Raw genomic sequence first — 24,074 nt, forward strand, 5'->3', positions numbered from 1 at the left:
TTTTCTAGCCTAAGTGTCTATTGATCGCCAATTTTAGCAGTTTCTCCAATGCATTTTAGATTTTCACTTTGTATATATATTCTCATTTTAATAAACTTTCTGCCTACTGTTCTCGACATCGAGCATCAAAATTAAAAGTTTCTTTTAAAAGGTGGGTTAAAAACAAATTTGATGGTATTTGTTTATATCTTACTGTTATATTACTCGTATATCGAGTCAAGCGATTTATCTGTTCGTACCGTTTACTATTGCATAATGCGCAAATAGCGCACATCCTATGTCTATTTCCTCGCTTTAATTTAGTCCAGACAGAAATTTAGACCAGTACACTGAAATATAAAAAAATATTTCAGTGTACTGTTCGAAATTGAAGCAAAACTCTTTGAATTAATATAATACTTAAATTGACAATAATGTGAATGTAAGTTCAGTCAAAATTTTGATGAGAAAAAACTAAGAAACAAACATATAAAAGAGAAAAGCAAAATATTAATAGTGAACTTTGTTTTGTACTATTCAATATACACATACCAATATAGACAATGCTAGTCAGCATCCGCGTTGGCCTAGTGACTAGATATATTATGGACGGTTATCCGGAGGGCCTAGGTTTAAACTCAGGTCGAACGGATAAAAAGTTATTTGGTTTTTCTATCGAAAAAAAATTTCAGCTCTCAGATTTCTTCAGCCCGGAGTCTGGACGTTAGAAGTGCACTTGTAAAGTATATACTTGTTCAACTTTTTCCAATCGGTACGGATTTATTTTACAGACCAATCGGAATATGAGTTCACCTGTGTTTGCGTACACACTTGTGCACAACAAAATGTTCTGCATTAGTAACCTTTGGGGCTGGCCGCTATGGCCACAATTAGTCATAACTACATCATCATAAGACAAGGTGAGAGAAAACAAACACAATAAACAGACAATTATGAAAAAAAAAAGTCTTATGTACATTTGCGTATCGTTTCGTTAACGCTAACCTGCAAATGTTAATGAATATAGGAAACATTGAAACTTACTTTATTTATGGAGAATTCAGTAAAAAAATTTTAACAAGTAAATCTTTGTTTATTTTGAGAATAAGTTATTTGATTTATAAACTCTTTTGGATAAAACAATTTTTTTAAGGCATACGCATTTGCTTTTCTTTCAAAATTTACAGTATAAAGGTTTTGTTGAGAAGCATAATATACCAAGAATTGAGGATCAAACCTGTAATATTAACATCGTTGAACGGTCTGTAAACTGTTACGCTATTATAGGTTCGTGTAATGTAATTGCTGGAAAAGAAGAACTTTAGACTACCGGTTTTAAGTGCTCGTAAATGCCGTCATGAAACAAGTATATTTAGATTTTTAAATATAAGAATAAGTGGAGCTTACCAAAAAGATTAGAATTATAAGACAATTTATATAACATTTAACAATATAAATATAATGTTACATGACACAATTTTTATAGAATGTATATATAAAATGATATAACATAAAGAACATCACTTATTAAAATAGTTTTATCTGAAAATGGAAAAATATTAGTTTTAACCTTTAAGTTTGGAACATAAGACAAATTTGGTAAGACAAACAAAACAAAGACATATGCTTTTTATACAGTTACAGGGTTTAGCCATGTTCGCTTGCAATGCAAACGCAAAAAATAAGTGTCAATCACATTAGAAATCTATAAAAAATCAGTGTTTTTCTACTATATTGTGCATGTGGTATACATGTAATGCTACCTCTTGAATCCCTCTATCTGTAAAAAACAAGTACATACAGCGGTAGGAGACTATGTTTTATACAATGTAGTGATTTGCATCTCTACAATACAGCAATTAATATGATGTTATTGTACTTATTAACAAAATTTTCTGAAAGCATTGGTATGAAAAGTTAAACTAAATAAAGAGAAGGGCTTTTGAATATGAAATGTGTCCTGATGGCGATGATATTTAATGTCCTTGTTGCATAATAAACTCTGTAACATAAATACATAAAAATTTGCATTTCCTCGAATGTAGAGCTCGAGATGATACTCAGCTATAATGCTATATCTACATCTACGCTAAGTCTTTGCTTACTTGTCCTGGCGAAACTCTTGACATGGCGCTTCATATAGCCTTAAGTGAGCATGGCTTCGTCTGTAGAGAAAATTAAACATTTTTTTAAATTTTTGCAATCAAAAAGTAACACAGTTTCTTGTATAAAAAGGTCATATTCAATTATTTAATTGTTCGAGTAAGATAAAAGTTTGCTCGTATCCAATTAACATAAATTATTTTTGTTAGAACTGATTAGTTCTAACAAAAATAATTTACGACCTTTTTTAAGTGTGTTTAAGTGTGCCCTTTTCAACGATGATAAATTTATCATTCGTTCGTACTTTGTATTTTGTATAGAAATATGAAAATTATTGTTTTGCATTAAAATATTTCTTATCTTATTATTCTTTATTTCTGTGTCTATAATTACATAAAAACAACTGTTATGACTACATTTTTTCTACAACGACATAACATGTGCTGAATAAATAAAAACTATTTCGAAATGAGTAAATGAGGCTAAGAACAAGAAAAAGGGGTTCTATTTTTGATTACGAAACGTCAACGAAAATCTTCCTTGAGTAAGGTATCGTAAACATTTTTAATATTGCGTCACGCTTTTCTTTTTTTTTTCTTTACGCTACGGTACTTCAGCGTGTCATTCAGTCTAGTTATTTTACGTGTCATAAACAAAAGGATACTTTCATAGTTAATATGGTGTTTTGTATGAAATGAAACATCCAACTTATATTGTAAAAACACTTTTAAATTTCAAGATGAAATATTTAGATGTTAATAAAAGTTGTGACAAAATTAATTTAATTTTTATACCGATTTTAAGATATTCTGCGATGAATTATAAAAAATATGGATTGTTCAGTTTTATAAAGAAAGACAAAAATGTATATGATCTGTTAATATTTATCTACATGTAGAATTAGGAAAATAGTAAGACTGTTTTATCTTAGATGATTAGAAACTGAAATGATATTTTGTTTGAATAATGACATATAAAAAATGTTATAGAAAAATAGTATCGAGCAAAGTCATCTATTTACTTGTATATTACTTTATTATTTTTTATCATTAATTTTAACCAAAATCTTGATATCTGTGGCTATAGACATTTAGTAAGCATTTAAAAGTCTACAAAGTTTTTGTATAAAATCTTATAGTTTTAAAAGCATTTACTTTGAATAGATTCGGACCGACAATTTTCTATCGGATTAAGTTGACATAACAAGCTACATCCTGTCCTATATTATGTGCAAATCATGAAACCTATTATAGCAATCTCCATCGATCGGATTCGTTGTTTTTGTTCAAATTCGGAAAATGAGTTATATTTCACAGTTATGTCTTTGTTTAATTAACAACTTGAGAATTAAGTTGTCTATTAATTTTCTTTTAATGATTTTCAGAAGATTCTAAACTATTTTACTAGAAAATTAAACATATTTTTGCATACACTTAAGGAATGTAACGAATATGTATTGTATTATTGTACATATTTACAGACGGACTCATTTCAGAAAAAACAGGCAAGTAAAGATGATTTAAAAAATAATGCGTTTTAGAATGCAGATAGATGTATTTTCTACCTGAGAAACATAAATTGAAGTTGACGATTGTGCATTGGAAAGATTTGTCCGGTGGTCGACGATGCAGGGTGCGGAGGCTGGGGCGGTGGGCGGAGAGCAGGCTGTCACGTGGAGCTCGGGGCGCCGGCGCGGCCGGGCCGCCCGGGCGCTCGGCCGAGCTCGCGGCCGCGGCATTCCCCTGCCGGCAGCCGGCCTCTACGCTATGTGCCTCGTCGCGCGGTCAGCTGCGCCCGTCGCGGCTGTTCGTCCAACGGTCGGAGCGTCCCGGGCCCGTCGAGAGCTTGGCGCCGCTGTCGGCGCCTCGTTGCGTTGAGTTGCGAGCTGCATGCTGAAAGGCGCTGTGCGGGGGGTGGGGTGGCAGGTGGCTTCGCGCAGGTGCGGCCCGCGCACGGCCTGGGGCCGCATTAGCAGCGCGCGGAGGCGCGGGCACGCCGCGGCGCGCGCCCGCCCGCCTGCTCGCGCTCATGGAGCCACCCTGGGAGCTCGAACTCGAGCTACGGAGGCACATCGAAACTTGCGCTTGTACTTGCGACCACATGGGATACGGAAACTATATGGACTACCAGGTGGCACCCGCGGCTCATGCGTGCCTGTGCCGCGCCATCACCTCTCCGCACGCCCACGTATGTGTCGAATATTCGCGCCCTCATATCCGCATGTTGTCACGGCCCGTTAGGGGCCTTCTCCACGCTGATCTGTTTGTAGTGTTCACATGTCACCCATTGTGTATATAGTTGTGTTGTTGTATCATGTCGCCACGATTGCGTTTTATGTAAGTGACATTAAAGTTCCTTCATATGTTCATATCTTTTTTTATTCCTGATTTCAAGGTATGTTTGTATTTATTAGACGATCCGTAAGATTTATATTTGAAAACTTACTTTTACATTAATTTATCATAAATACTTTAGTATAAAGAATAATTACACTTTCTACTAAATGACACTATGGCTATTTCTGGTGTAGGTAACTACATCTTATTACATACAGTATGAAGAATTCTGCATCTTTTACACGTAGATATTAACAGCCGTATTATGTACATAGCATATCATCAGTTACGACTTATAAATTAGAATATAATCTATTTCATTATTATGATCACGTAAATTTATGTATGAATTATTGTGAAAATGTCATCTTTCGCTTCGCTATAATTTCTCGGTAGGTTAAGGACTTGTAAGAATGAGTCATTTCAATATTCCTTTATTCTTTCGCTTGCGCAATGTATAACAATTCCATTTTTATTTTCATAATAGAATTTAGGCTTTGATAGTTCTTGAACTTGCCGTACGACTATACGTTATTTTAATTTGTTTATGTACAGCTTTAGAAGGAATTAAAGAGATTTACATCACCGAAGCATTACTTTAGTTTTACGTTTGCTTGTGTACTATTTTACATATTTATTTTGCATTTTAAACTTAGAAATATTAAAAAATCTTCAACTTACAGATCCTAAATAGATAAACTCATGTCAATTCAGACGTTATTTGATATTTAGTCGATACAACAATGATCAAAACTGGCTACAAAACATGACAACAAAATTAGACTTAACATTTTTAAATTAGTTTAAAAAATAATAATAGTATCAATGATAGAGTCTCTTTCGTTACATCATCTCGAGTAAAGCACATGAAATATCGCAACGAGGTTATTGTAAAATAAAAGAGTGGGTAATATAAGCGTAAACAATAACTATGTACGACGTTGGATTAAACCTTTTTCACTTATGATCTATATACGAACCCGTACAACTTCTATTTCAAGTAAATTTGATTTTATTAATGATCACATACGTATCGAGAGAGAGAAAGAAAAAAGTTGTTTTAATTGTTATTTATTGTTAAATTTACGTAATTTAACAAGACTATACTTAAACATAAAATTCTTAGTAAGGCTGGTGACACATGATAATATGCGGAAGCTACGTTTCTAATTATTATCTAGAGCTTTATATTAAGCACACAATAATAGTTAAACTATACTTTATAAAAACAAAGTAGGTAAATAAGTATAATTTATATTGTAAATTTGAAAAAAATATCGTTAAAAGTTGACCATACAGGCAGTAAATTAGTTAATATTTTCTTTTTTATACATCCGCTTCGTTTAACTTCTCTTAATTTTTTTTAATTCTATATTTTATCGAAATTGATTTCATTCATAAATGGATTTAGTTAGAAACTTTTTTTGGATCAAAATATGTATTAAAGTATATAACATAAGAAAGTTCGATGTTTATTAAAAAAATCGGTTTCAAAGAATTGATATTAAACATAATATTGTGTACAAAACAAGATCAATCCTCCCATTAAGAGGAGACTGGTGGGATATACCCAATTTACTTCTTTACTTCAATCAAATATATAAAATAGTAGCGTTTATTGGTTTTGTGGGCAATTCGCGCTACTTATGGCGAATTATTCTTATAATAATAAATTTGCGTCTTTATAAACTATTCCTCGTACAAATTATTTTGAGGCAGTACTGTCGCAATACTCTACGTATTGCGACAGTACTGCCTCAAAATAATTTAATAAACAAAGTCGAGTCGAATGAATGAAAAAAATGAGCCGTGGAATGTCAAAAAATAATAATAGAAAATACAATAAAATCGTGAGACAGTTTTCAAAATTACATGCGTGAGACCCAAACTGTATAAAACTACCCGTTTCACATCACTCTACGTCTCTATCTACTTTTACTTCATCTTAATGTTACAAAATAATTTTACTTCCCCTTTAATGATAAATTTACTGAAATTTTCATGGTAAAATCAAAAATCAAATCAAAGTCAAAATAAACTTTATTCAAATAGGTTTTACAATTACTTTTGAATCGTCATTTAACAATTAAGTGAAGCTACAATTACAAGATTGATGCCTCTTGCCAATGTTGTAATCATCATATTATGAACATAAAAGTTTAAGCGTGGCCTTGTGTTGGTAAAAAGCAAAGCATAATAGACAATGTATAAACATTGATTATTCAGTATAAGACGAATGCAATGATTCTAAATCTGGCGGTAACGTGTGCTTCGTCCGATTTCAGAATAAGAAAGTAAATCATTTATTATTTATGTGAGACCGACTACCTGCAGCTCAACGAATTTATACGAGTGTTCTTTCACATATAAATGGCATTATTTCCTGAATATATAGCACAAAACAGCTTTAAAAATTCATCATTATACAATAGTACGCTATTAAATCAACTGCAATATTAGTGATTCAGTATAATTTACAATTTATCGTATTGTTACATTATAATTATTAGCTCTACATGATTTCGATGTCATTATTATTATACGTAATGTCGTAAATGCATAGATTTAATTATTTTTATTAGAGTAAACTTATTATTGAAAATTCGAATATTTCGAATCAGTTCACCATAATAGATCATTAAAAATTATTATGTTCAGGAAATTAAATTCGAAAGCGTCGATTCGGACTCTTTTTTGGCAAGATTATAAAACATACACCTATACATACACCTACATACTCCTAATAATTATTGTAAGAAATAAACAAAACCATGTCCAAGGCAAAAAGAACAAGATATATGTAAATTTAAATGACAAGTTACAGCTACCATTGTTCAAAAAGTGGGTAAATCTTTTAACGTATCTTAGTATATCGTTGGCGTTGTCGTTTATTTTTAAACAAACAATGATACCGACATAGTTAGTATGAAAATAAATAGTGACCTCTTCCGGGCTTTGTTTGTTTTAGATCTATCTATTCATGATATAAAACAAAGTCTGTTCCCGCCTTCAGCACGCTTAAATTTTTTAAACTAAGCAACAGATTATTATAAAAATCACATTTAAATATATTTCATCAATAAATGGAGAGATTCAACATTCAGGTTTTTTTTTATTCCAAAATTATTGGTTAAACGTTTGTTCTTTATTCCAAAATTATTTATTCTTTATTGTATTCGAGTGAAGCCGGGAAGGTTTGCTAGAAATATATAGGATAAAATATATTCATAATTTACATGAAATTCTTAGAATTAATAATCAATTCAATTATTTGCATGATTTTAATATCTTGGTCAACTTAAAGCCAATATGGAAAATAGATAAGTAAGAAATATAAATTATGTGATTTATTTTTGAATTATACTTTATAACTTCATCATAGGTGTTGCCAGGTGTGGGTGATGACCAGGAAATAAAAAGCTATATCAAGAAAAAAAGCCTATATTTAGTAAGGCTTAGTTATCGGAAGTAACTAGAACATAAAAATAATAATTATGAAAATTATATTTACTTCATAATATTTTAAATAAAACGAAACATTTTTTTAAATAGGTATATATACTTTACCTTTACTTTTTGTCAATTTTTTGGCTTTTATTAAGATATCAATAAAATAAAATCGTGGCTACAAAGAAACAACATAGTATAAGATTTTCCCTACTTGGTAACTAAGTCAGAATTTCGTGTGGATCTAACTATGTTAGACTACCATACTCTGTAATGATTGTTCGGCCAAAGCTATATTGCTATTATTATATTGCTACGTTCCGCTTTGAAAGGCTAGTGACCCAGTGGAATTACAGACACACAGGTAAATAACATCTTAATTTCAATGGTGGGCATGTATCGTGAAAGCAGAGGGAAATATTTTCTTTACACTATCATTGTCTATGGGCGGTGGTGAGCTGTCTCTGCCATGATTGTAATATATCCGCTGGACTATTTGCCAATATGCTTTCCGCCTTAAGTAAAATCAACGTTAAATGATCGTTCATATCCACGTCAATATTTCAATCACTAAATTTTAATTTCTAACAAAATAAATTATGTAATTAATAATAATTAAGGACAAGTCGAATTATATTTGTGTATGTATTTATGTACGTAGTCTCATTTTTGTGTAGTTTGCTTTCGTCTTACAGTATGAATTTAAACCGACGCATGCGTCGGTTTAAATTCGTTAATAAATAATGAGTTGTTTGTTATTAAACCGACGCATGCGTCGGTTTAATAACAAACGACTCATTATAAGCAAATCTATAAATCAAAATTAGGACTTGAATATATCAAAACCACATCTATAAATACATATTATATTTCCAAAAAATAAACAACAGAGAAACATGTTTTGCTAGAAATTTATAAGTATATTCTGTTAAAAAAATATTGTTAACAAAAGACAGAAATAAATCTATAAACAATAGCGAGTCTACATTTGAAATACGAGTTAAAGTGAATACTCGTAAATGTCTCACTGCCGAGTAAAGGCCTCTTCTCTTACTAAGGAGGATTTGGATTGTATTCGACACGCTATTGCATAACGGCCGGTATACTGTATCTCTTTTTTATGACTAGATATATTTTTGTTGGCGTGAGTGCAGTTTAATTAATGAGAATACTCAGCGAAATTTACCAATGTCAATTTTATTTCATATCTAGTTAATTACCTTAGGATCTTGTTGTTATTAAAGTAAATGTACAATTAATAGAATAATCTATATCTGTAAATAAATGGATTTGTGTCAATAAACGATGATGAATATTATTTTAGCTTTCTCTTTAGGTATTTTCGTAGCGCCTACCATAACCATGGCATGTGTGACTACTACCAAGTGTGTGACTTATTAAATGAGGTTAAACATTGAAAGTATATTCTATGCTAGATAAAACCACAGCTTTACCCGCGCGAAATTTAAACTTTATACTTTAACCTGATTGGTCTATTTACTCAAACATTATGTAAGTTAACGAAAAGATAAATTACAATTCATATTCTTTATAAAAGAAATAATTGATTCCCCACGAGACATCCCGGAACTCAAACTATCTTCATATCAAATTTCATCTAAATTAGTTCAACGGTTTAAGCGTGAAGAGGTAGCAGACATAATTGCTTCCGCATTTATAGTGTTAGTAGACTACACTGTAAAATAAGATAAGTATTGAATAAAATTAGTCTGGCTTGTGATTACCTCTACAACAACAACAACAACAACAGCCTGTAAATTCTCACTGCTGGGCTAAAGGCCTCCTCTCCCTTTGAGGAGAAGGTTTTTGGAACATATTCCTTTATATGAGATTACCTCTATATGAAATTTTATTACGATTGATTTACCCGTGATCAGCTAACAGACAGAAGGGGTTACGTTTGCATTTATAATATTAGTATAGATGTCACTATCTTAAGCCAAGATAAAAACTTTAGCGGATAACAGTTAAATGAATCGAGTTTCTTCTTTGCAATGGAATGAAAAAAGTTATGCAGATAAAGAGTTCTACTAATCCCGAGATCCAGTGTTCTTTAAGGTATTGTTTTTGTTAGGAGCATTGCAATGATGTATGCGGCTTCTTATGTTAAATTAAATTCGTAAATATTTTCGCCGATGGTTCTGTCTTAAATCATTAAATATTCACATTTGCTTAAAAATACAAGGCTATTTAACTAATTATTTTGCAGATGTTTCGTTTGTCTATCATATGATATTAATAATTTAAAATGTATATAAAAAAATACATTACATTACTTAACATAAATGAATATTGGTTATACCTATACGTTAAATATCAATATCAATTATCGAAACTTTCAGAGATTTTTTTGTTTCTATGATTTGCTTCAACTGTGTATATGTATATATTTGCAGCCAAAATGGCAAAATAGCTGGAACGCGTTATTTAACCAAAGACTGTACAGGTTTGGAAACTTTAAAGAATTCGTTTCGCATTTCAACATTGGAGCAGCGTGGTAAAATACGCTACGAAAAACATTTTCCGATGGGAAGTTGAGGCCTGCTTTAATTTCACTTGAGAATTAAATCCACGTTCTTTGCAATTCACAATTATAAAATGGTTATAGCCTTGACAAAAGATGCTACATAAATAAATCAAGATATTTCTATTGAAACCGATCTTTGAATATAAAAAAAAATCTATATATAATAATTAATCTGAACATTTTTAATCTCGTGCTAAACAAATATAGGCCAAGAAAATATCGTTTTGTATTGTATTTTCCGCTACTATTCTTGGGACTTTTGAATCGGAATATCACGATGCTTCTTTTGTTAAGCGAATCCAGCAATTAAATAACGGAGAAATTATGTCAGCGCGAGTATATATTCGTACTAGATTTACATAATAACATACATATAAATCCTAAAGGACAGGACACACATGGTAAAAGTTAATTTCTTTAAAGATTCATGCTAATCACAAAATTTCAATAAAAATTTGGAATTGATTAAATTTTTAATAGCACAAACTTAATATGATGAAGAATTGTAATTATTTATAACCTTTTCCGTATAAAAATGTTGTATTTACCTTTAGTCACTCAACACAAACAACAAGAATCAAATTGTGTTGGGAAGTTCAATCATAATTGAAAACAAACGAAGCGATCAAATTTACTGCCATTTATTTGGAATAGCAAAATAATAGTCGTTGGGACAAATTTCATTATTTATCTGGATAATATTTTATACAATCATGGATACGACTTGCTGCGTTCATGACGTTGTTCGCGCGAGCGCGATTGACATTTTTGTTGCATATTTCGTGGGGATGTTTTCATTTCCTCGGTTATAATTTATTTTTGATTCAGGTTATCACTTTAATTTTTTTCTAAATTAATTATTATTAAAAGGGTTTAATTTAAAGACTTAGAGTTATGACTATAAAAATTAAATTAAAACATACCTACGCAACTATGTATTTGAGTTTATACGGGTTCATATAGGTTCAGCTGCGAAAGAGCAACAGTGAAACAGACAAAAAGCTTTACTTTCATATTTATGATATTGTACATTGGATTTGATGTCAATTTCTTCATCCCGGTATTGTATACCGGTTGGTGCGAGTACAAGTCTAGTACAGTATGACACAAATTAGATGTAGCATCGGAAAATGCAATGAAATTAATATAAAACCAATTACTGCCGATAAACACGACCAATTGAAATAGCTCCCTATCGCGCCATTCGACGCTATTCGTCGCTATAGATTCTCTCGTCAGTTCAACCCGAGAAAGCAACTGCATGTAAATCGACGTGTCAAATTGACGAATATATTAGGTCACATGATATTACAAGTTATTACGTTTGTGCAAAGATCATATTCACATAAGAAATAAATATTGATAATTTGGGATAGCGTACTCAATTCGGATGTGATCGGTTTTACGAATTTTGCCGATGCTACATCTAAGTTGTGTCGTATTATAATTTAATGACTGACATCAGACAGTTACGGTAACGCTACATTCTACTTCACTAACATATGAAGAGCCAAGAGTTTATTCTTTGTTTATGAATGTTTGCAAAAAGAACTGAAAAATTAGGTAATATGTGACGTTAATGTAAACAGTTTATACATGTTTGTGTCGTTTTTTTTAACCGACTTCAAAAAAAGGAGGAGGTTCTCAATTCGTCGGGGCCTTTTTTTTTTTTTTTTTTATTTTTTATGTATGTTACCGAATTACTCGAAGATGGCTGGGCCGATTTTGACAATTCTTTTTTTGTTTGAAAGGGCATGTTTTACAGGTGGTCCCATTGTCAGGAGATCAGGATCTGATGATGGGATCCTGGAGAAATCGAGGGAACTCCTCAAATTTTATAGGCACACCTATAGTGATTTCGGTTTTATTCAAAGTGCCTTGGTTATATGCTCACGAAAAGTGACATTTGATGAAGTAGAACCGATGATGAAGACCACAACTGGTAATCAGAACCTATTAGTAAGTAACTATTTTACGGGTTTAGTTCTATTTCTTTAAGATAGTCGTCAAGCAATTGATGTTAGTAAACATGCCTATGATGAAGTCTAGCTGATGGTGGACTACCAGGAGAACTCCTCAATGATTAACGGTATTGCATCGGGAAAAATGGTATTGTCTAATTGGCGATGAGCAGTTAGCATTAGGCTATTGTAACTTAGGTAACGCTTAATTTGAGTTGCAGTCCACATCGTATTGAAACGGCGTTGACTTATGTTTAGAGTCGAAAGCCGAAATGTACTGAGTATAATAAAGTGAATGACAAACACTACCAATTGTAATTATAAATAACAAAACAACACTGAAAAGCAGTAAATAAATTTTTATAAATAAAAAAAAACCGCCTTCAAAAATGAACTAAAAAGAAAAAAATAATCAGCTACATCCATATCCAATTTACGATTTTTTAATCACCTTTTGAAGTCGGTGCCAACAAAGTAAATAAATTCCTATATTGAAATCATTTAATTTGTATCGATAGTAAGGTTTGTCTAATGGTGTCATCTATACAATAAATAGATTTAGGTTTATATGTATGTATTATGTATTATGTACCTATATTAGCAATTTTGGCACCGACTTTGAGAGGTGATTAAAAAATCGTAAATTGGATATGGATGTAGCTGATTATTTTTTTCTTTTTAGTTCATTTTTGAAGGCGGTTTTTTTTTATTTATAAAAATTTATACTTAGATGTTGTTAAATAATTTACCGTGCCGGAGAAATCTCACAATTTATGCTGTTTTAATGCGTACATTAAAATTATACAGTTGTAGTTTACAAAGAGCGAAAGATTCGTTTTTATTATTTTGCTTGAACAAAAATGAATTATAAGATTTTTATTTTTAAATAACGTGAACTTTCAAAAGACACGCTATGGTGATGTTTATTTATTTATTAGACACGAGGAATAGCTATCCTCTTAATGTGCTCAGCGCGAAAAGATTGTTTAAAGACAAAAACATACATAAGTTTGTTCTGTTATGACATTATGAGCAGATGGAGTCGATGAATTTTATATGCTGATATTTAGTCAGTTAAGATATTTCCGTTTATATTGGTACTGAAAAATAGTTTCTTACTGCGATTTCAGCGTGAGGAAAACTGCATGTGACAAATTTCATAGAAATTCTGCCACATGTGTATTCCACCAACCCGCATTGGAACAGCGTGGTGGAATATGTTCCAAACCTTCTCCTCAAAGAGAGAGGAGGCCTTTAGCCCAACAGTGGGAATTTACAGGCTGTTGTTGTTGTGATTTCAGCGACACTTGTCTAATTTTAAAAACATATATATATATAACTTTAATTTCTATATAATAAAATTTATTTGATCTATAAAAGCGAACTGAACACATGAACGGATCATTTGGAATACATAGAGGATTAGCGATGTGTGATCGATTATGTGACGATCCCGCTAAAATTCCTTTCTTAGAGTACCTCTTTACTTTTTAAATTCATGCCTACTTATCACATGGCTATAAGTCCAATTAATATTGATTTAGGTTACTTTATCTTCAAAGTATGCACTCACACCACATATGTGAATATTTTAATTTTCTCAGCGTAATGAAAAGGAAATCGAGCTTTATAGGTCTTGAATAATATTTAAAGTAATTGAAAGATTTATTTTGTGTGGACAGCCTTATAATTTCAATTTAAAAAATGCGTGTGCAAAACGATTTCGTAATAGGTAAGTGGTTAGATTTCTTTGCAACGGATGATAGGCTAACTCAGTACAATAAACCCTTTTAACTGTATACCTTCGGTGAAATTGGGTAGGGTCTTGTATAAAGCTCTAATTGACAGCTGGAATTATAAACTGCTGTGATATGGGATCAAATATCCTTTGTCAGTACCAACCTATACCGTACCAGTAAGTTGGTACGGCAAGATCGTGCTATTGACTGAAATATTAAGTTTGCAGTTTTGATACTAAACGGTAATTAATACCTGAAATAAGTATTTGAGTAATTAGATTATTATTGAAGGTTGGAACTGCATGATGAATATTTTTAGTAATTTTTTCTAGTCGTTATTTCTTAGATACTTTCAAGCAATAAATAAATAAGATCAGGTGGCGTTAAACTCTTTCTGCCAGTACTATTTTCTCGTAATTTGTGAATACTTTGAAACATTATAACAAATCATGTTTAGTATTTTCGTTTTCCTGTACCCAGAATCATTAAGCTAGCTTTGAATTTATATTTCGAAATGTATTTTTTTATTCAATTTTGTAAGGGCCTTACTTTCTTGCTCTGAGGTAATGAAAAGGAAACTTTACTTACTTTTTGCTTTGAGCTGTCGCTATTATTTTAATTTCAATAAAAGCGTATGTTTGAGCTGCTGAGTAATTTTGTTATACTTCACATTGTATGGGCTCCTAGTAGGTGTACCTAAATGTAACTCTCGAAGGCGCTGACATAAAGTTTAAAAAAGTACCTAAAATACACATTGAACTTTCCTTAAAATGGTGTTAAAATATTGTTAATACACGAAAATCATCCTTGTCAAGCATTAGTGACCGGACCTCATAGGGGAAGGGGAAATCTAATTTTAAAGATGACCTAGTTGAAAAATTCGGTCACCTAAAAAAGCGTTACCTTTAAAAATGTACCAGACGTTCCATGGCTGGTCGGTTAAGACGAGTTGCGCAACTATTGTGTTTAAAGGTATCCCGTTGGGTGTAACAGAGATAAATTACCACTGAGTGTTAGGTTGAAAGGAAACTCTGAGTGTAAATATGTAATGAAATTCAATCTTTATCGAATTTATTTCTTACGTGCTTTCGTTTTGTTGTAGTATTTTTTGTTTTACTAATGGCGTTCATTAAAAATTAAATTTGAATTGAAAATTAGGTTTATTTTTTACATTTAGGTATATATGTGTACGATATTCTTATTTCGATTTTATGTTATAATAAATTATGTCTAACAATAAGGTGATCCTTATTAAACATTAAATTTGATACAAATAATGCTTGTCAAGGATAATTAATGCGGCATCCGTTGGCAACACTAAAACGCGCTATTATTAATAAATCGCTTCCAATTACGCATGGCATTCATTAAACATCGTTCGGTTCACGGGGCATCCAGGCCCGTGTTCTATAAAGGAGCGGTGCGGAAGGCTGGCTAGTTGTAAGGTAACAATGAGGGCGCGAATTTCACGCAACATTATGCCGGACGTTGGAGCAGGCTGAGCCGAACCCGGCTTGCAGCGAATCGATGCAGCTCCGCCCGCCCCGCTCGCTCGCCTGCTTGCTATGTTTTCACAACTTTACTCTTGGCTTGTTTCGCCCGCAAAACGGTTGAAACTTTACTTTCTCGTAAATAAAACTTATTTTAATTCTCTAAGGTGACATATTTTTTGTTACTTTGCATAAGTATTGGAGTTACCCTAAGGAGGTAGTTTGCAAGTTATGAATAAATATACGTCGTTTGCCCGAGTCGAGTGAAATATTGTTGCTAAAGAATCTTATGTAGGTAGAAACTTCTTAATGAAAATAATTATTTCGAATAACGAAAAAACTATAAAGCAACTTAAAAGTTGTGAACATTAAACTGATTTTTGTCAAAAGGCCTCCCTAATTAAGAACAGAAATAATGTATTATGAGATCAAGTGGTCAATAAAAACCTGTCTTACATAACCAAGAAAGCTATTTGTTGTAATATTACGTCAGAAACACAATCCGTTAAGTCCGCGCAAATTATTGTTAGCAATTAGAACGGACGAGGAGCCTTTCTGATCAAAGGAAAATGCCAGGCCGAGGCTTCTTTCCGTTCATTATAGATATACATTTATTACACGGAGCGTTCAGGCGAATAGTTCCCAACGATTGCGGGAAACATGAAATAAACTTAGCCAATAAAGGTAAATGTTGGGTTGAATACAGTATTTAGGTACTGTTATATAAGTAAAATGACCATTATGGAGAGAAGACTACATTATCTTTAAAAACAATGTGTAAAATTTAGAATAATCCTTTTTATATGATTGACGTGATGACAAATAAGCAAAAATCTTTGGATAAAAGCACTACTTTATTTTAAAAAACTTCTGACTATCGTAAAATCAATTATCAATCAATATTTTTTTATTGTTTTAGCCGCTAACCAGCCCTAATTATTTGATGTCATTAAATCTCACCTACAAGTGTAATTATATGTAAAATGCATGGTATCGCATGCTCATTATTTCATTTCATCAAGTTATAAATTAATTCAATAAAGCTGTAGACACAAATTATTCTGAGCTTTTTGGCTGCAACCGGAATATTGAGTTTTTCGAACGAAATTTGCATTGTAATTGAATGATACGAATAATTATTTTTCGTTTGTGGAGTTCATATGTTCACACGTTTTGTGGTTTGTTTAAATTCTATTTTTAATCGTATATATCGTCTGCGTATTTTTGTTTGTCCATTTAAGCTACTGTATAGGAACTTAAAATGAAAAATACAAGCGCTTTTTGAGGAAATATTTCATTAATTAATGTATTACAATAGTTGATAAATCCGAACATCCTACACAAAGCCTGAAACCCAATTTCACGTAACGTTCATGTATCCATGTATACATTCATCATATATGTATATACAAGGTATAAAGCGCGTTAGGCACGTATTAGGTGATAGACCGTAACTATCCCACGGGTGGGCAAAAGCCTCATCACCTCTTAAGGAGAAGGTTCTAAAGCTTTACTCACCACACTGGTTCAACAACAACAACAGCCTGTAAATTCGCACTGCTGGGCTAAAGGCCTCCTCTCCCTTTGAGGAGAAGGTTTGGAACATATTCCACCATGCCTGGGTTTGAACCCGCAATCATCGGTAAAGATGCGCGCGTTCTTACCACTGGGCCATCTCGACTCATCGACACACTGGTTCAGTGATTTATATATAAACCACTCCTCGTCCTATTTTAATTCAACTTTAAGCAAGAGATGGATATAAACACAACAAAATTAAATTTAACATAAAATACGTTACTAACAATAATTGGTATGATTGCAAGTTCCGCTTACTTAAATCCTTCTAAATATTGTTGTGAAACATTCAAATCTCTCTAAGATGTTTTCTTTCACTGCAAAGTTCTTGGTCAACCGATATATTGAATCGTCGAATAATAAAACTTCTTTATTTATTAGTGTTCCATAAAATATTCATAGCAATACAAAAGGAGACATCAGTTGTTAGCGGCGCTAGAAAACATCATTCAGATAGTTCGTAATAAACCGTATTTCAGTATTAGCTTGACAATTGACAAAGGTGTGATTTGACATACATTTTATAGTATTTATTTGAAACCTAATAGAATAACTGCACACTATAACACTCCTTAACAGGTTAACAATTTAAAAGTCAATATATAATATAGGACTAGAAAATAACAAATTATTTTTTTAATATAACTCCTTATTCTACTGTGGATAACTGCTACACAACTTTATAGTAATAACCTTTTCAAATTAGTATTTTTTATGAAAGTTTTAATTCTTCTATTGTACATTCTAGTGTCGTAATTAATCTTTCATTCTAACACGTAATACGTTTTTCTAGTGAGTAAGTGAGTCAGTGAATGTAATCATTAAGGATTGCATTATATATTGTTTGAAAAATTTCATATGAAACAATGGAAAGGCAACTCAAAAATACTAATATCATCGAATTTTCTCATTTCAAAGGGGTTCAGTTACTGTTCGTAGCCACTTCTAATTTGGCCAGTTGTCAATACTATTACTAAGTTTCATGCTTGGCAACGCAGCGAATAATTTATTTATGGTATTAATTAGAAAAACTTACAATTAAATTAAATCTTGCGACATACTTATTGAATACTAGAAACTAGGGCATCATTGTGAAAAGCCCTTTGTTAACAAAGTTATTATTCCCGGAGATTACGGTGGTACAAAAATAATAAACATGAATATTATTGATTACAATTTTTTATAATTATCTACAAGTTTGTTAAGTTTTAAGCTTTATAATACTGTTTATTTGAAAGTTAGAATGTGATTAAATGTAAATAACGAAGTAAAACATTTTACATCCAAGCCTATGTTACAAAAAAATTATAAGTACAATATTTGTATAGTGGCCACTCCGTTAAAGTGAAATCCCGACGAACAAGGGTCGTTCGCGCTAGTTCTCTCTGTAAATGGGTCACAGGCTATTCAGGTCCCAGCCCCTACCCATATTATGTGTGCCCCTTGCATAATTGAACACGCGGCAAATTATTGTCATGTCTGTCTATGGATGTTTTCTGGGATTCCGTCGTCTTGTAGATCAGGCAGGTAGACAAGCTATTTCACAAATCTGAACTTTTTGCTAAGTTTTGAATTTACAAATAGACGTAAAATATTAAGGTAAACATAAAAACATGTATCCCACATGTCGCCATGTCGCCACTAGCGTTATTCAAACTAACCTGCATTGTAGCAGCGTGGTGGAATAATCTCCTTAAAACTCTTCATCAAAGAAGAAACCTTAGCCCAACAGTGGAACATTTATAGAAGGTTACTAGTACATTTTCAACATACAATTGATTGTTACAGTCAAAATAAGTATTTACCTAGTTAGAACGGGTTTTTACTATGTTTAACGTATATAAAACGAGTTCAAAGGATATATGGTTAATTTTTAAGAGAGTCGAGATGGCCCAGTGGGTAGAACGCGTGCATCTTAACCGATGATTGCGTGTTCAAACCCAGGCAAGCACCGCTGATTCATGTGCTTAATTTGTCTTTATAATTCATCTCGTGCTCAGCGGTGAAGGAAAACATCGTGAGGAAACCTGCATGTGACAAATTTCATAGAAATTCTGCCACATGTGTATTCCACCAACCCGCATTGGAACAGCGTGGTGTAATATGTTCCAAACCTTCTCCTCAAAGGGAGAGGAGGCCTTTAGCCTAGCAGTGGGAATTTACAGGCTCTTGTTGTTTATGGTTAATTTAGAATTACCTAAGTAGGTATATTAGAATTTAATTGTACTTATTTGGATTTTTAACAGTTATACCAACTTTGTTAAAAAAACAGTAGTTAAAACAAATTATAATTCGAGGAACATTTTTGTAAGCTGATTTATTTAATATTATATTGTTTAAAATTAAATGACTATTTTAAAAACTACTCAAAGTAGGCATGTTTTTAAAATAGTTTGCCACAGAGCTTGCTATTCATTTCTTTTTCAACCAGAGATGCTAATAAAATGTACATATTTATGCATTCGTTCTTTTTATGTGCACGTTTATAATATTGTGTTTATCTAACAGAGAATTAATACGGCTAATGTTCAACGTAAATCTTGCTAGCTAGCTGGGATAGCACTCAGTCATTTAAATCCATTGTTATTTTAATGCTGTGTTTTTAAATATAACATTTAAACAGACAATATGAGAAAAAATAGCTTACAATAATAATCAACATTAAAAAATATATTTAATCATTAGGTGTAAATTACATACATGGATTGATAATGCGTTTCAGTTATTTGTGACTGTAAATACAATTATTAAAATAAAAACAGTTCATTTGAGACTTTGTATATTCTGTTTCCGAAAAGAAAAGCAATTGGTAACTGTTGTTGATGTTAACTGCAACTGTGTTTTATTTAGACAAAGGAAGAAGTTTTAATCTGGTACCCTGTAAAGTTTTCAAACAGTCCATTAAGTAATTTTTGCGGCAGTTTCCAACATACACAAGAACAAATGGATTTAAATTCAAACCTTTTGTTTTGATTTTATTTTAAAACTTATTTTTAAGCAATAAATCTAAATTAATTTTATGTCATTTTACCAAACGTGAATAACGTAATTAGCTTCATATCATGTATGACTTATATTACCTACTTGTATTTTCTTTACAACTTTCTTGCTCAAACTTGATCGAGGTTTAAAATTATTGCTTTTTAATTGTTGATATTAATTTAAATTTAACTTGTTGTACATCAAAATTTCACAAATTGCTTTATATTATAAAGCAATGTCTTCTCACTGCGTCTGTTTATCGGTCCATTTGACCATTACATCCAAAGGAGATGAATAAATACGTACGGGAAGAATTTTCATACGGTGTTGAACCAATGGACGAAGTTATTCATGGGGAAGGTTAGTTAAAATATATTAAGATTGTTGAAAATATCGCAATAAAAAATTATTAACGTGCTCCACGTAAACCGTTTTGCTGTAGACTCTTATTATAACCGTGTGTCGCTGGGACAGGTAGTTAAATATAAACCGGTTATATAACGATTTTTTCGGAAAACCTTTGGGTTAGAAAATTTAAAATTATGAAACTTAGGGTCGGTGGTGCAATTTATTATAATTTCATCCAAATACACCTTACAATGTTTTAAGAATAGTACACATATTGTATAATATAAATACTTGATAAATATTCAAACCAATTTTTTTCTATTTGAAAATTACAAATTTAAGAAGATGACTGAAATATAGTTTGTAAAGTTATGATAAATTTTATGATTTAAAGATAACTCAATGTATACGATAGGGATTCAAATTCAGATACAAATCAATTTGATACAGCAATTAACTTCAATGTTGTTATAGCTCTTATATTTATGTAATAATATGTAGAAAATATTAATAATACTACTACTCATTTGCTTAGAGGTTCTCTTCATTTAATTAATTTTAGAAAAGAAGATAAAGCATGTGATATACTTGGGTATTATGCTATTATATATAACAACAGCCTGTAAATTCCCACTGCTGGGCTAAAGGCCTCCTCTCCCTTTGAGGAGAAGATTTGGAACATATTACACCACGCTGTTGCAATGCGGGTTGGTGGAATACACATGTGGCAGAATTTCTATGAAATTTGTCACATGCAGGTTTCCTCACGATGTTTTCCTTCACCGCTGAGCAAGAGATGAATTATAAAGACAAATTAAGCACATGAATCAGCGGTGCTTGCCTGGGTTTGAACCCGCAATCATCGGTTTAAGATGCACGCGTTCTAACCATTGGGCCATCTCGACTATTATACATATTCAGCTATAATTATCAGATGGGTTGTGTCAGCTACCTTCATTATATTTATTATTATAAAATATGAAAAGATTGGTTGCTTAGTTCTGGCAAATTTAATTAAAGTAAGTCTTTATTAAAAAAAACACTTCTAAAATTCGATTTTGAAAGGCCAAGATCGACTTCAATCATCATCAAGATCAGATTCAAAGGAATCTAAAAATATGCATGAGAACCCGATGTGATCAAATCACATAGTATATTTTCACAAGACATCTAAAACTTATTATGCAAATTTATTTAGTAGTAGTAGTAGTTCTAGTAGAAAACTAGTCTGCTGCTAGTAATTATGCCACTAAATCTTTCACAAAAAGAACTGATTAAAAATATTAATTAACAGAGGTTCTACTTCTTAGTCCGTACCCTCTTTCCATTTAAGATAGGGTCGGGTTTCTTTGCATGTTTGCGTCTGAGAGTTCTGTTATGGCTTGTCTGTGTATTGCTGTCATACATATGTATAGCTCTTTGGCTTATTTTTTAAATTTAACGGCCAGCTGCCCACTGACACCGTGGTCATCCTACTGGAGAAGACATGTAGGTCAACTGATGATGACTCTTCCGGTGCCATTCCTTTTGAGTATCATAACTTACTTAGCCGCACAACACTAACTACAGCCATGCTCCAGATATTTTAGATAAGTCTAGAGCAGGGTCATAGTAACTAAGAGGCCTTCTCTGGCCCTTTCTGGGACTATTTAATTATCGTTAAACCTGACATACTTGCCAAGCCCCGAAATTTCTAAATGTATCATATATGTTTAAATATTAATAATAAATATACCAAATATTCTCATACAATAATGATGTTTATTTAGACATATTTTAGTTTAAAAACAATAGTTTTATAAAACTTATATAGTTACTATTAATTTTAAAATCTGTCTTTATTCTGTTTCAGGCGGCCGTGCCCGAGGGAATGACATTTCCTGGTTCCCTCCCAGACGTAGCGGAAAGATGTGGTCGATGGGCGCCGGATTCGTTATCAGCGTCTGCATCAGGAAGCTCTGACGAAAAGCCAACGCCGCGGAGACCGCGTTGGCGCGTCGCTCTCGCGGCACTGGTTGTGTTGGCCGCGCTAGGTGCTGCTCTTGCATTGCCACTTGCCCTTGGTGGTGGCGGGCGTGCAACTCCCGAACAACGATTAACAACTATTCGGCGCATGTTACGTGATTCCCCATTAGTTGACGGTCATAATGATTTAGCATGGAATGTGCGTAAATTTCTCCACAACAAAATAGGAGATTTTAATTTAAGTGCCGGCCTGGAAGGTTTGGAGCCGTGGGCCCGTTCGCGCTGGTCGCATACTGATATTCCACGGTTGAGACTCGGCCAGGTCGGTGCGCAATTTTGGTCTGCGTATGTTCCTTGTGGTGCCCGAGATAAAGACGCTGTACAATTAGCACTCGAACAGATGGATGTTATCAAAAGAATAGTCGAAATGAATGCAGCGCATCTAGCTTTAGTTACAGACGCAGAAGAATTATTAGATGCTCATCGTGAAGGCCGAATCGCTTCACTAATTGGAGTAGAAGGTGGCCATGCTCTTGGGGATTCCTTGGCGGTTCTACGTGCTTTTTATCATCTAGGGGCTCGATATTTGACAGTGACTCATACTTGTGATACGCGATGGGCGCGTTCCGCTGGCACCTCGGGTGGACTTACGGAGTTCGGACGCGCCGTGGTACGTGAAATGAATCGCTTGGGAATGATAGTTGACCTTTCGCATGCTGGCGATGAGACCGCCCGTGACGCTCTTGAAACCTCACAGGCTCCAGTAGTTTTTTCTCATTCAGGGGCCGCAGCAATTTGTAATTCATCTAGAAACGTTCCAGATGATCTTTTACGTATGATAGCTGCGAATGGAGGTGTGGTAATGATTAATTTTTATGCAAAACTTGTTACTTGTGGCGAACGTGCGACTGTGGAGGATGTTGTAGCTCATATAAACCATGTACGGAGAGTAGCAGGAGTGGAACACGTGGGTCTTGGTGCGGGATACGACGGCATTGATGCGCCGCCTGAAGGACTTGAAGATGTATCACGTTATCCGCATTTACTAGCCGAGCTTCTTCGGGATCCAGATTGGAGTGAAGAAGATGTGCGGAAGTTGGCGGGTATGAATGTCGTGCGTGTGCTTCAGCACGTAGAGCGAGTGCGAGATCAATGGAGACGTGCCGCGGTTCAACCGGGAGAGGAAACACCAGGTGCACGCCGTAGCGAGTGCGTGTACGGGCCCGCGTGACGCAGGCTGCGAGCCGCGCGCTTCCGCGGCCCCCCACGTTCTGCTCAATATTGACACTTGTTGACCGTAGTTATACATGTATATTAGTGTCCAAATGTGATTTAGAAATTAAAGTTATCTTTACCTGACCTCGATCTGCACAAATTGTTTAGCTAAGGAGCCGCGCGTGCTGGGTACTTCGTCTCGACGTTCTGCCCGCGGCTCGGCCGCTGACCTCTTCTCCATCCATGCACACGACTTCGTTGACGAAAGCCCAACGCGATCCGCGATTTATATGATGTGAGCCAAGATTTAATAAAAAAAGGATTATAAAAAGAAATAATGTGTTTATAGAAAATTAAATATTCTTTATTTATATTTTGCGTTG

The 24,074-nt window shown here is 33.2% G+C and overlaps 1 protein-coding gene across 1 annotated transcript; it reads left to right on the forward strand.

The window, feature by feature from the left end:
* The first annotated feature begins 3,835 nt into the window (after positions 1-3,835).
* LOC124536169 (dipeptidase 1-like) lies at positions 3,836-24,004 on the forward strand. The gene is made up of 2 exons (XM_047112644.1): positions 3,836-4,269; positions 22,364-24,004. Exons 1-2 carry the CDS (start codon positions 4,111-4,113, stop codon positions 23,705-23,707), a joined length of 1,503 nt encoding a protein of 500 aa, XP_046968600.1. The 5' UTR covers positions 3,836-4,110; the 3' UTR covers positions 23,708-24,004.
* The last annotated feature ends 70 nt before the right edge of the window (positions 24,005-24,074 follow it).

The sequence above is a fragment of the Vanessa cardui genome, chromosome 16 (genome assembly GCF_905220365.1).
Source record: "Vanessa cardui chromosome 16, ilVanCard2.1, whole genome shotgun sequence".
NCBI lineage: Eukaryota > Metazoa > Arthropoda > Insecta > Lepidoptera > Nymphalidae > Vanessa > Vanessa cardui.